The sequence below is a fragment of the Gekko japonicus genome, unplaced genomic scaffold (assembly GCF_001447785.1).
Source record: "Gekko japonicus isolate JY-2015 unplaced genomic scaffold, Gekko_japonicus_V1.1 scaffold1601, whole genome shotgun sequence".
NCBI lineage: Eukaryota > Metazoa > Chordata > Lepidosauria > Squamata > Gekkonidae > Gekko > Gekko japonicus.
The window spans coordinates 66,326-80,270 of NW_015160258.1; the positions used below are offsets into that span (position 1 = coordinate 66,326).

The 13,945-nt window shown below is 46.0% G+C and overlaps 1 protein-coding gene across 1 annotated transcript in view; it reads left to right on the top strand.

Annotated features, from left to right (window-relative positions):
- NRIP3 (nuclear receptor interacting protein 3) overlaps window positions 1-5,373 on the top strand; it is a 40,532-nt gene extending 35,159 nt beyond the window's left edge. The window contains exons 4-6 of the mRNA XM_015414590.1: window positions 2,728-2,867; window positions 5,112-5,164; window positions 5,275-5,373. Of these exons, the coding sequence (XP_015270076.1) occupies window positions 2,728-2,867; window positions 5,112-5,164; window positions 5,275-5,373 (292 nt within the window). The remainder of the gene's footprint in view (window positions 1-2,727; window positions 2,868-5,111; window positions 5,165-5,274) is intronic.
- Window positions 5,374-13,945: the final 8,572 nt, after the last annotated feature.

Genomic DNA, 13,945 nt, shown 5'->3' on the forward strand with positions numbered 1-13,945 from the left:
GTCTGTAGAGGCATTCCCATTGTAATTTAACTACCTGTTTCATACTGGCTGGGAGCTGCGGTGGCTCAAGTGGTTAAGACACTGAACTGCAGGCTGTGGAAGGTCGGTAGTTCAGCAGTTCAAGACCCAGGGTGCCGCATGTCAGAGTGAGCTCCCGTCTCTAGTTCCAGCTCCTGCCAACCTAGCAGTTCGAAAGCAAGACATTGCAAGTAGATAAATAGGTACCACTTCGGTGGGAAGGTAACAGTGTTCCGTGCGTCTTGGTGTTTAGTCATGCCGGCCACATGACCACGGAAACGTCTTCGGATGGCGCTGGCTCTTCGGCTTTGAAACAGAGATGAGCACTGCAACCCTAGAGTCGGATGCGACTGGCTTTCGAGCAAGGGAACCTTTACCTTTTACCTTCATACCGGCTGGGAAGTTTCAGCATCATAAAGAAATGAGTCCCCCCCCCACACCTATGGTTGCCAGGTTTCCCTTGGCCACCAGGGGCATGGGGGTGGAGGGTAGGGTTCCCAGATCCAAATTGGGATACTCCTTGAGATTAGGGGGTGGAGTTTGGGGAGGACAGGGACCTGGGGTGGCGTACAGTGTCATAGAGTCCACCGTCCAAAACATCCAGTTTCTCAAGGGAAATTGATCTCTGTAGTCTGAATATGAGCCGTAATTCCAGGAGATCCCCCTCTGACCACTGGCATCCCTACTCCCACCCCATTCACTCACACTACATCTATATGAACTCTCGTCTGCTTCATATTAATTTATCTGTTTCATTATTGCTAAGTCATCTGTTTGCTCAGTTTCATTATTGTGAATTAGAACCACAACTCTGCCTTTTCCAGAAGGGCAGTCGTGTTAGTCTGGTGCAGTAAAAATCATCATAAGTCTTGTGGCTTAAAGACTAAGGCCCATTATGCATGCACAGTTTACTGTGGATTTTCTGAGTAGTCGAGTCCTTAAGCTTGACTTCAGATTTTGTGCCTGCATTACACACCATTCTTTTTTCTCTGGTGTATTTATTCTGCAGCTACAAAAAACACCCACCCACACACCCCACTTTTCTTAATTGGAGTGGGAATGTCATGTGATGTGTGGGGGATGGTGTCCATTTTTTTTTTTAATTTACACGGTCACCTTATTGCAGTTGCACAGTAGCATCAAGTAAGCACCTTCCATTTAAATCCCCGTGGTTAAATCTTTGTGCATGTGTTTTAGCATTAGTTCGTTGAATGAAAGGAAGCACAAAGGAAGGCAGGCAAGGGGGGGGGAACCTCTTGAAACTGACAAGAGCAGCTGCGAAGCCCCGTTTTCCACATTGCCAAGCTCTAGGGGATTCTCTACTGTGTTATTGGCTACTTAGAAAAATGGAAAAGAGTCACACGATCTTATAATATGGGGAAACACGTTGAATGTACTGAATGCCCAGCAGAATCCTGTGACACTGAAGCTAGGCCACACCCCTCGAGATGCAATCCCATCCCCGCTGAGAAAGAAAAAAAAGGGCTCAGTCTTTCTAGGTGTTTCACAGTCTCACTTTAACAAAAATCAGCTTTCCCTTACTTCAGATCCTTTCCAATCTTTGTAGTGTGTCTTAAAGCGCTGTGTGTGTGTGGGGGGAATCGTCCATCCATCCTCTTTTTGCCCAGGTCTTTTAAATTTTAAGTGGATCTCCTTAAAAAAGCAATATATAAATTCAAGATAGTCTACAAGAGTTCAGTTACTCACGGTGTGAAGATAAGTAGTTAAGGGTTGAGATTCTCTAGTTGGAGTATAGCTCCTAGAATCAGCTGATCACACCTCTGCGCTCAATGACTGCCCATGAGCGCTCCCTTCCTGGTCCCTGCTATGGAGGGATGAGGGGGGTACTGCCGTACCCGTGAGTCCCCAAATCAAGCTCCCTGCAAGAGCCTCCCTCCGGGATGGCTCTTTGGAAGTCCGGATTGCTCCGGATCTCCTGCTGGGGCCAGGAGTCGCCCAGGAGCCCACCAAAGATGGTGTGTCACAAACCGAAAGTCTATGTACAAAATGTTTATGCCACCTCTCTAGGAACCTGCCTGAGGTGGCTTATAAAATAAAAACAATAAAAACAAAACAGTAAGAGATATTGATTCAAATCTAGTTTTAAAGGTAAGAACCACCACTTTTAATTGTGCCCAGAAACAAATAGATGTCAGTGGTGGAATCTAGGAGCCCAGGATCGGTTGTAATCAGGAAGATCATGGTTCACATTAGCTGTGGTAGTACTTCAGATTTTGGGGAGAGAGAGAGGCGAGTGGGGACAGCAAGATTCTCAGCAAGATTTAATATTCAGATAACAGATATGCTGTAATGTGTATTTAAGAACATTTGTTGTGGTTACTTTTAAATATCTCATAATAATTATGGTAACAGGGGTCCGTACTGGTCAAATGCTTTCCCCCCTTTCTATTGTACATAACAGCAGTTAATATGCAGGAGCAGGATACTCCTTGTGGTCCAAAATCTGCAGAGAGGACGGACAGAAGACATCTCCCTAATAGGTGTTCCTATGGGTTTGCAGGTGGGGTTATTTCCATGGAGATTTCCCCCCCCCCCCATGAATTTGTCTTGTCTGGTTTCAGTATTCTAAATGTTAATTCACTAAGAGAAAAGACTGACTAGTGGTTTTGATGCTGAGCAGCAAATGTATTGCCATCCTAAACTGAACAAACCCGTGTTGTAAACCTAGTGGCTGTTTTTCATGTGCAGGCTAAAGGAACACGTGCAATTCTACAAGACTGAAGAGGAGAAGATTTTATTGCCACACAATATGAAAGTGATTGGCCATATAGAACATCTGGCTCTTACAATAGGGAATATCCCTGTGGACTGTTCTGCAGTGGTTACAGGTGAGTGTTGCATAGGCAGCTGAGAAGTCTATTGCAGTCATTTTTGGCTTGTTAAGAACATGGGTGAAGTTGGTTGATTGCCTTAAGCACAGGATCATCTGTTTTTCACAGTCTAGAGGCAGAGATTATTTTTCAGGGAGTTGAAGGATTGTGAATCATTGGTCTCCCAGCCAATGCTCCCTTCTAAGTTGTGGAGTCCTGTGAGCAAAAATTCTACTTTGGCCCCTGCCACACGGCAGGGAAAACACGAGGCGAAGTGCGGCTTTTAAAAGCCGTGCCAAAAAAGAAACGCCGCGGCGGGATCCCACGGATCCCGTTAGCCGCGCGCCGTTGCTCCCCGGCACGATCAGATGCCGGGGAGGAAGAGGCGAGTGGGAGGCTGCCTAACTGCGCATGCTCGAGCATATGCAGTTCGCCCGGGGGGCAGGATGTGCCGGCATAAGGACGCGCCAGCCGATCCCACGGCCGGCTTGAGGCGCTTCAATCGGAAGAACCACCCAGGTAGGTGGTTCTTTTTGGTGCGGGTTTTCGGCCGGGAGAGACAGATCGGAGACAGGCAGGCAACGATTCCCAGATGTTGCCGTGGGATCGTGCCCGTTTGATCCGCCCCCGTTCTGTCTCACTCCCGGACCAAAACCCCTCGTATGAACGGGGCCTTTGTGAGCCAGTGGCATTAACGTTGTGAGCAAGTGATTTGCCTACTGCATAAATTAGTTTGCTCTGGAGCCATCCTTCCTGTGCTAAGATAAAAATGTGTGAGCCAGAGGCTAAAAGACTGTGAGCTAGTCACACTAACTCAGCTTAGAGGGAACACTGCTCCGAGCCAAATTAATCCACAGGGGGTGGTCCATCCTTTGGCTCTAGAGCATTTGTCTTTCATGCCTGAGGTCACAGGTTCAATCCAAAGCATCTCAGGCAACAGGGAAGGGGAAGAATTCTGCTGTCACCTCAAACAACACAAAGCTCCACAAGTCCTGTTGATTAGAGGTGAAAGCAGAATGTGTATAAAACCCTCTAACAAATCCCTCTTTCAAACTTCTTTTAGCTCTGCCTCTGGCAACCTAAAGATACAGGGTGGGCTTCAGCAAGAAGCATTCTTTTTGCCGCTAATATCTAATTGCAAGCATATGCACTTTTTATATATCTGAAATTGCACGTGTGCCTTTTAGAAATGCTTGTCTGAGACTTAGCCAAAAGCTAAGCTGTGTTCCTGGAACTTAATTTGACCACACAAGTTTAACCACTGACAATGCTTTCTTCGAAAAACTGAAAGTACCGAACACAATAATGTGTCTGAGCAGGTATAAACTGAATTTCCTTTACCCTCCAGTAAGTGCAATTAGCTGTATGATTGTGAGGTAAAGGGTGGGATTTCAAAGCTGTGTAGGCCAATACTTCCAGGTGGTATTAATGCCTCTCAATTTATATGAAGGTTTGTAAGATTCTCTTGTTGACTTATTAAGGTCTCTGCTGAGGCCATTAAATGCATATCATGGAAGCACTGGTTTCTGATCATCAGTCGCCTGGGATATCGGCCCAGTGCCTTGGCTATGACAAGGCTCGTGTTTAGATTCAGCAGCCCTTCCAGATGGTCATGGTGTTTAGCAGCACATATAGATGGGACAATTTATATTGTGGCTGGTCTACTAAGAAATATCATGTTAACAGGAAGGGAGGTTTTGCTCTGGATCCTTTCCTCCAGCATCTTGGGATGTAACCAGGACTTTTTTGGTAGAAAAAGCCCAGCAGGAACTCATTAGCATAATAGGCCACACCCAACAGCAGAAACTCATTAGCATATTAGACCACACCCCTGACAGCACAGCTCATTGGCATATTAGGCCACACCCCCGTGTTACCAGAAGTGTGCTCATTCAGCCACACCCACTTTTTGCTTCTTATTCTGTTTACCTTGTTTGTTGTCAAAACCCAGGGCTTTTTTGTAGCAGGAACTCCTTTGCATGTTAGGCCACACACCCCTAATGTAGCCAATCCTAATGAGTTTCTGCTGTTGGGTGTGGCCTATTATGCTAATGAGTTCCTGCTGGGCGTGGCCAACTTGGAAGCCAGCCGGAACTCCGTTCCTGTGCGTTCCTGCCCAAAAATAGCCCTGGATGTAGCTAGAGGAAGTTGAGAGGGGGAGGCTTTTGCAGATTTCAGGGGTCTGAGGTTCCACAGCTGTCATTAGAATCTTGCATTTGTTGTGAATAAAAACGTCCCTTTCTGGATCTTTTTTCCCCTCAGAAGACGATGAGAAACACTTCACTCTTGGGTTACAGACACTGAAGTCTTTGAAGGTAAAGCTCTCCTTTCTCTTAGTCTGGTGGTCGTGTTTTTCCTGTTACCAAGGAGATGACAACTTCTCCTTTCATTTATTTTCTTATATTTATATTCACTCTCTTTCTAGTGTGTGATAAATATGGAGACGCATCACCTGGTCCTGGGAAAGTCAGACAGGGAAGAAATCCCATTTGTTGGTAATGTCTCTTCACATGAAGAGAAGTGAGTGTATAATTTTAAAGTTGTGTTGACTTTAGGAACAGTTCGTGAAACCAAGCTGGCATGGTGAATGATGAGTAGATATTGGCTGCGACTGGCATTGACATGTAGTGGAGGGGTTTTGCGACTGTTCACCAGTTGTCTAACTAGACAAGCTTGTAGGGGGGGGGACTGTCTGGGATAGCTCGTGGTTCTGTGTCAGAACACCAACTTTGCATGCAAAAGGTCCCATGTTCAGTCACTGGCATTTCTAGATAAAGAATCTCAGAGCCAAATCAGATGTCCAACCCAGAGATACTTCCGCCACTTTAAAGCCTAAGAAGGCAATTTAAAAATGCCATGGGGGATTGATCCTGCTTGATCCTGCAGCACAGTGGGATGGCAGGGCTCTTTTTGTAGAAAAAGCCCAGCAGGAACTCATTAGCATAATAGGCCACACCCAACAGCAAAACTCATTAGCATATTAGGCCACACCCCGGACAGCACAACTCGTTAGCACATTAGGCCACACCCCCATGTTACCAGAAGTGTGGTCATCCAGCCACACCCACCTTTTGCTTCTCATTCTGTTTACCTTGTTTGTTGTCAAAACCCAGGGCTTTTTTTGTAGCAGGAACATCTTTGCATGTTAGGCCACACACCTCTAATGTAGCCAATCCTAATGAGTTTCTGCTATTGGGTGTGGCCTACTATGCTAATGAGTTCCTGCTGGGCGTGGCCAACTCGGGAGCCAGCCGGAACTCCGTTCCTGTGCGTTCCTGCCCAAAAATAGCCCTGGGGATGAGCCAATCTCCCCCCCCCCGCCACCATTAGTTCATGAGCAGTAACGACAGCTGGATGTGTGTGGGAGCAATCACCTGACTGACCAATGTTGGGTGTTAATGACATGCATGATTCCAGACAGCAAGACACGTTCCACAGCCACCCATAGACATGGTTGTCCTTTCCGCGTGTTTTTGCTTCCTATTTGTGCATATGATTAACATTTGACGTTCCCATCTCCCATTACATTCTGAACTGATTCACTCACTTGACACAATCTGCAGACAAAATAAATCATATAAATTGGTCACCCATGTGTGTGCTCGACAGCTTTGGATATGAATTGGCTAAATGTACTGGATCTGATCCAATGTCAAGAGATATGGGTGTGTGTGTTTGTAACTTTCACATTGGGATACCTATTTTTAGGGAGTGCTTGGCACACATTCCAGTGTTAACACGAATGCTTCCAAGAGGAGAAAAAGTGAGGCAATAATTCATATCGATGGGACCATTTCTGGAAGATGTTTTTGAGAAAAGAGAGTGATGGTATTGCAAAGAGACGTACCTGATGACACAGCCTGTTTGCATGAGAGTTGATGTTGTTATAACATGGGTTAGGCGTGGCGGTGCCCTTTCCCTCTGTTAACACTGTGATCAGCCGTTAGCAAAAGGATAATTTAATCCACAGATTGAAAAAAAAAACCTGTGAGGTGCCGTACTTGCTAAACAGTTATTTCCTAGGGCACATCCTCATGGTAGCCACAACTTTCACATTGGGATACCTATTTTTAGGGAGTGCTTGGCACACATTCCAGCGTTAACACGAATGCTTCCAAGAGGAGAAAAAGTGAGGCAATGATTCATATCGATGGGACCGTTAATACCCTCTTTCTGGAAGATGTTTTTGAGAAAAGACAGTGATGGTATTGCAAAGAGACTTACCTGATGACACAGCCTGTTTGCATGAGAGTTGATGTTGTTATAACATGGGTTAGGCGTGGCGGTGCCCTTTCCCTCTGTTAACACTGTGATCAGCCGTTAGCAAAAGGATAATTTAATCCACAGATTGAAAAAAAAAACCTGTGAGGTGCCGTACTTGCTAAACAGTTATTTCCTAGGGCACATCCTCATGGTAGCCACCTGCGCTCCTGGTTCAGTTCTGTAGCACACAACTGGAAGCCTGGGAAGTGTCCCTGGAAAAGGCAGGTACCTTTTTCCTCCAGGATCCCTTGTGCTGGCCACGATGCCTACGCAGGCCCTTGCTATTACCCCTGTCAGCAGAGTGGGCAGGCTGGGAAGCAGCATAGGTTGTGGGCCCCTCTGCTTTCATGGCATGTGTGGGTTGGATCCATTGCATGAACACATCCAGTCCCCTAAGAGATCCGCTATGATAAACATTTGCTATGATGTTGAGAGATCAAAGCTTGCAAATCAAGGGAAAAAAAACAAGAGGAGGAGCTCTGATGAGAGAACTGTTGTTAATCTTCTCTTTTCAGTGCTTCTGAGGCATGAAGAGAATGCACCGTTGGTGTCGGAGGGAGAAGACTGCATGATTGATTGCATATAATGGAAGAGCAGTGGTTGACACTTGTAACCTCCTCCTCCTGCTAGACGACAACTAGATTATAGCGGAATGAAATGATGGGTATTAGGAAAGAGCGTTAGACATTCACTTCATACAACAGAGTTCTGGAATCTGGACAGTGGTCTTGTAAATGCAGATCATAACAACTGTGTATGGCATTTTTTTCAAATATGGAATTATGTTTCTTTTTCTGTTGCAACCCTCTGTTTTAGTGTGAATGGATTAGTGAAATTTATGAACTGCCATTTATGAGAAGGGAAATAAAAGGACTATTTTATAACTTCCTCTTTGGAATTAACAGTGTTTAGTCTCTGGGAATCAGACTGTTAAGAAAGTATTTTTCAATAAGGAATGATTTATAGATGCTAATTGAAGATGGTTGGCTTTAAAGCAGTTGCAGAAAGACCTGCTCATGTTGAAATAACGCCAAGTAACCATGCATTCCGGCCCTCACATTAGAGACAAATGTTAGTTCTTTCAGTGAGTTAGTGCTACCATAGAGCAATTGTTGCTTGCAGTATATACGTTCATTTCACTATTGTCCCTGTTCATGGGTTTGCATAGTTTGGGGGGGGGAATTGAGGGGGAAAATTCATAACATTTAAATCTGGGGATGTAGTCGTTTTTGTGGTGTCTAGTACCACTGAAGCATCCTGGCACTTTTCCCACTGGTGCGAGATGGAGACCGGAACACCATGCTTGATCCCCTTCCACATTGCAGCCCCATTCTGTGCGGCTTTTTGTGCATGCAGGACCTACAATTGCTGGCTTTTCAGGAGTCAAAGCAGCCTCTGCCAGCTCTTGGGCCAGTAGAAAAGCTGATAGGATCCAACCCCAAATATTCACTGTCACAGATGTTGTGAAATGTCAGTACTTAAATCTCTCTCCCATTCAACCATGTAAGAATGAGGATTCAACTCCACAATGTCTTTATGTACCCCTGACCTGGATAGCCCAGGGTAGCTTGATCTCATCAGATCTTGGAAGCCAAGCAGGATCCAGCCCTGGCTAGTATTTGAACGGAAGACCTCTAAGGAATACCAGGGTCATGACACAGAGGCAGGCAATAGCAAACTACATCTGAAGTCTCTTGCCTTGAAAGCACTACGGGGCTGCCATAAATCAGCTGTGACTTGATGGCAAAAACTTTTTTGTAAAAAACCCCAGTTCCTTTCATATCTACTTATAACTTAAGTGTCTTTGAATTGGACCCTACTTATCCAAGATTCAAAATTAAACAGATAACAATACGTTTGATTTGAAAATATGGATAAAAGAGAGGGACAGCATCCTGATTTCCAAATATGAATACGAAAGAGTCTGACGTTTAACTATATTTTCAGTTCTTGAAATGTTTTCCAAAGGCAGACCTGTTATTTTTTTTCCATTATAAACTTCTAACAGAGAGAGAAAGATTGGGTCCCAGATTTGATCCGTTCTATATCCAGCTTCTTATAGATGCAGAGTTAGTTGGATTTCTTGATTTTTTTCTGGAACTGTAAACAAGGATGCCAGCCTCCAGGTGGGGCCTGGGGATCTCCCAGAATTACAGCTCATCTCCAGGCAACCGAGATCAGTCCCCCTGGAGAAAATGGATGCTTTGGAAGGGGGGAGCGGCATGGCACTGTACCCCACTGAGGTCCCTGCCCTCCCCAGGCTCCACCCCCAAACCTCCAGGAGTTTCCCAACCTGGAGCTGGCAACCCTCCCCCCCGGGGGGGGACCTGGCAACACTAGAAAGTATTGCAAGAGAATATCAATATTCCCTTGTTACAATACTATTTTAGAGCCTGCTAGCTGCTGCTAATGTCACTGTATCCTAGTATGTTATTAAATTCACGAAACCCTGCAACCCTCCTTCCCTTTTTCATTGTAATAGCGTGTTTTTTACTAGTCCATAAAAGTATAAATTGATCATTTTATTGTACTATTTATTTGAAATATGTATAATCCCCTCTCTCTGTTCCAGTTTCCAAAGGGATTGATTCTTTCATATGGGTAAGATTTTTGTAACGCTTCAATACCCTGCAGAATCTGTTTCAGCAGAGACAAAGGAAACGAGTGCATACGATACACGTTCACCGTGCGTACCTCTGGATACCACTTTTAACTCTCTTAAAAATTGTCTGCTTCCTGTCAGAGTTCCTTTGGGTTCATTCTTCCTAATGGCATGACTGCTGGAGTTTTCCAAGCAAGACAATCATTACACAGTTTGATTATTTTGTTCCTCACAGGCCATTGAAAGTCACCACCAGAGATAATATAATATAATCACGCCTATTCAGACAAATGTTTAAACATTCTAGACCTTGGCTGTTGAGTCACAGAGAAAAGAAGAATCATTTTCTCCCTGCTCTTGGAGCAGCAGCATTGCTCAACGATTCTCTTGGCAAACAGGAAACTGTCATGTCTCAAGGTTAATGCAGTACGCTACACTGCACTCTCTGCCTCTCTTCTGGGACATTTCTTTGTCTCTGCAACTCTACCTGGATGGTGATCTCTCCAGCTAACATTCCTTAAGCCTTTTACTGCCAGGAACTGGCCTTATTAAATTGCCAGGTTCTAGGCAGTCCTTTTGGAGCACCCACTTGGCAGGCTGAAATCACTTCCAAATGCAGGTCCAAGCACACAGCTTGTGGTTCTCTGATTATATCAGCAAGTGCTCTAAGTTGCCTTTGACCCACCTTGATGACACCACTGCAAAGCTGTTCAATATGGCTTGAATGCTCAGGTGTGCCAACCGCGAGTTGAGCTGCAAATTAGAGCATGCTGAAGCAAATACAAACGGCATCAGTATGTGCTGGGATCTGCATAGATCCCCTTAACCCATATTTACAACATGGCAAAATGGTTGTGTGAATTGGCCTTTAACTGCACACACACTTACGTATATCAAGGGAGCAAACAGTATATGTTGAACAGTGTCTTAGACACATACACACTCACACACTTTCTGAGAACATACCATTATTCTGCAAATATTCCTTATAAGGTTGTCCTTTCCACTCCATCCAAAGTATTCTCCCTGAGCTTCTGCCCAGCTCAAAACATTACACCGGTCCCTAAGAACTGGCATAATTAACCCTGAAGCATTTTGCTATACAACAGGGGAAGCTGCCCTGGGCCCACTCTGGGTGTAGGGTGGTCTACCAAGCATACACCTTAATGGAGGGTGATACACAAATCTGTGCCTGTGTGCTCCTGTGCCGAACTAGAAACACATAGTCAGAGTCCAACGCGTTAGATGAATAACTGTTTAATGCATTTAAAACAGGGAATAGAGGGCTGATTACCTTAGCCCTTCAGCCATTCCAAAACTGTATTCTGCCATTACCAGGAAGGGCAGAAGGTCTTATACCCCAAATGACATCACATATACAGGCTTTTGCCAGGCTTTTTTGCACCCTAGGCAAGGCTAACTACTTGCGCCCCCACCCCCACCAGTTTTCAAAAACTGCAAGGATCAGCTGAACTCCATGGAAAGGGGAGCCGAATGTCCTTCAAGACCTCCACCTTCCCAATCAGCATTGCTTCGGTCTTTCCAGGAATTTGTTTCAATTTGCTCACTCTTAGGCAGGGCTCTTTTTGTAGAAAAAGCCCAGCAGGAACTCATTAGCATAATAGGCCACACCCAACAGCAGAAACCATTAGCATATTAGGCCACACCCCTGACAGCACAGCTCATTAGCACATTAGGCCGCACCCCCATGTTACCAGAAGTGTGGTCATCCAGCCACACCCACCTTTTGCTTGTTATTCTGTTTACCTTGTTTGTTGTCAAAACCCAGGTCTTTTTTGTAGCAGGAACTCCTTTGCATGTTAGGCCACACACCCCTAATGTAGCCAATCCTAATGAGTTTCTGCTGTTGGGTGTGGCCTATTATGCTAATGAGTTCCTGCTGGGCGTGGCCAACTCGGGAGCCAGCCAGAACTCCGTTCCTGTGCGTTCCTGCCCAAAAATAGCCCTGCTCTTAGGCATTTAACCACAGCAGCCAAGCAGCGATTGAAGACCTTTTACTGCATCTATCACCAGGAGATTTGGACAAGGAGTTATATATAGCTGTGTATCATCTGCAGATAGATGACAGTCAAGACCCAAACTACAAATGATTCAGCCTGAGAGCTTTACATAAAGGGAGAAGAGCATGGTGGGGGAAATATGTCCTGTGCGCCCCAAATGGATAACTGATCCCCAGAGACCATTCTTTGGGTCCTAATCCTGAGGAAGGATTTGACCCACACCAACCCACACCCTCCCATGCCTAATTCTGCCCTCGAGCAACCCAACATGAGGGCAAGGTCTGCCGTGCCAAAGACAGCAGAGAAAGCCAGGAGGAGCCACAAGGAGGCCGGACCTTTGTCTACATAGAACAGACATTTTAAAACTATTTATTACATATTAAAACAACTTATAACAACTCCCGGTCCTCCAGGACTGAAAAGCTGATACACGCCCGCCCCCCATGACTTGCTTGCAAGTAAACCTTTCCGGTACCCGGCTGCAAAAAGGCTTTTTCCCTCCTGTTGTAGATCGAAAGACCCCACCCTGCCTCTTTGGCAATTCAATTGCAAAGCCTCCTTCCCTTCCCCCGGAAAATTTCCCCAAACCTAATATTGTAAAGCCAATAGCAGCCCCCCCTCCTCAATATTGGAAAATTTATGGAAAATTATGGAAAAGCAATTTGTTTTGAGGTTTGTTTGTTTTTAAAGCAACACCAAAAGCACATCACATAAGAGAAGTGGTTGCATAAAGCCCCTTTTTCCGCCCCTGCAAGCCTCCCCCTTACAGACACCCACGGTGAAGATCAAGCCCCCAAAGGGGCAGCATTCACTAAGACCCCAGCCCCACTTCCCTCTTTAGAAAAGAGGCAGGGGTGGAAGAAAAGAACTAGAAAATGCAATGCCTATGTCCGGGAGAGCTGCACCGGAAAGGTGCCTTTTCTGAGGGAGTGCAGCACGGCCGCCCCACAGAAGGGCTCTGGCTTCTCTGTGCCCTCTCTGATATCTGCGCCCTAGGCAGCCGCCTAGGTTGGCCTAATGGTAGAACCGGCCCTGCACATATAATTTACACATTAAAGAATCTCTAATTGGTACCAAACAGTTAACATCATACAAGCATCATTTGACTTTAAACCTTACTATTGGTCTCTCATGTATTGTCAGTGATTACATTTGCTTATCTGCTCTTCAGAGCAATGGAACATTAGGGGACACTGAGAACCTTTCTGACCTTAGTGAAGCTAGTCCCTCTTTCCCTTGTTTCTGGGGAGCTAGGTGATAAGGGTTGTGATTCACATTCAGCTTCGCTCTTGACGTCCTTGCAGTTTCTTGAATACACATTCCATTCTGATTGCATCCTAAGTCTATCCCCAGAGGCCTCTTAACAATGCTCTTCCTTACTATATAGCTTCATATACAAAAGTGTGATTATAAAATATATATTCTACTTATAGTTTCTCTAATCAGAAAATTCTAGGTTACATACCAAGATCTATTATAATTAAAGTTTTGAAGGCACAGTGACAGCGGTCAATATGTAAACATGCCAGAGGAAAGGTCAGACCCCACATTCAGAAATCACATTCATTTTCCCCTCGTCCTACAAGGGGGCAGCTGGGTCAGCAGCACTGGCTACTCACACCTGCCCTGTCTGGGGCTATCAGTCAGCTGCATCCTGGTGACAGCAGTGGCCCCCATTCATATCACATGGGGTGACGGCTGCCCTGGTGGCAGGCAGTAAGCCCAGTGGGGGTGGCAGTGATTCTGAGGCCCCATCCTGGATTTTTGCCCAGGGCCACAGAATCACTAAGACTGCCCCTGCTGGTGTGCTTCGAAGTATACATATTGAAGTGCTTTGCTCAAAAGGGACTTCTGTAGACAGAGGTCATTTCGGGGGGGGATCGCGGGGGATCGCAGTTCCCCCGGGTGAGGTACGGGGGGGGGGGCACATGACGAAGCCCTGCCCCCTGCTTCCGGCCGCCCCGCTTCCGGCCCTCATTCAGCCAGGAGGAGGCAGGAGAAGAGGGAGGGTAAGTTGCTTCCTCCCTGCCTCTCCCCACCCCTGCCTGCCTGGGGCCAGGGAGGGCCTTCGCGGGGCTTCCTTGCACTCCCGCCGGCCTTGCAGGTCCACAGCCGGGCCCCTCATGGGCGGCCGGGACCGTTGGGGGCAGGGGTGGTGGTGGCCTTATGACACATTTCCGGTGTGTGTGTGTGTGTGTGTTTCTGAGTTG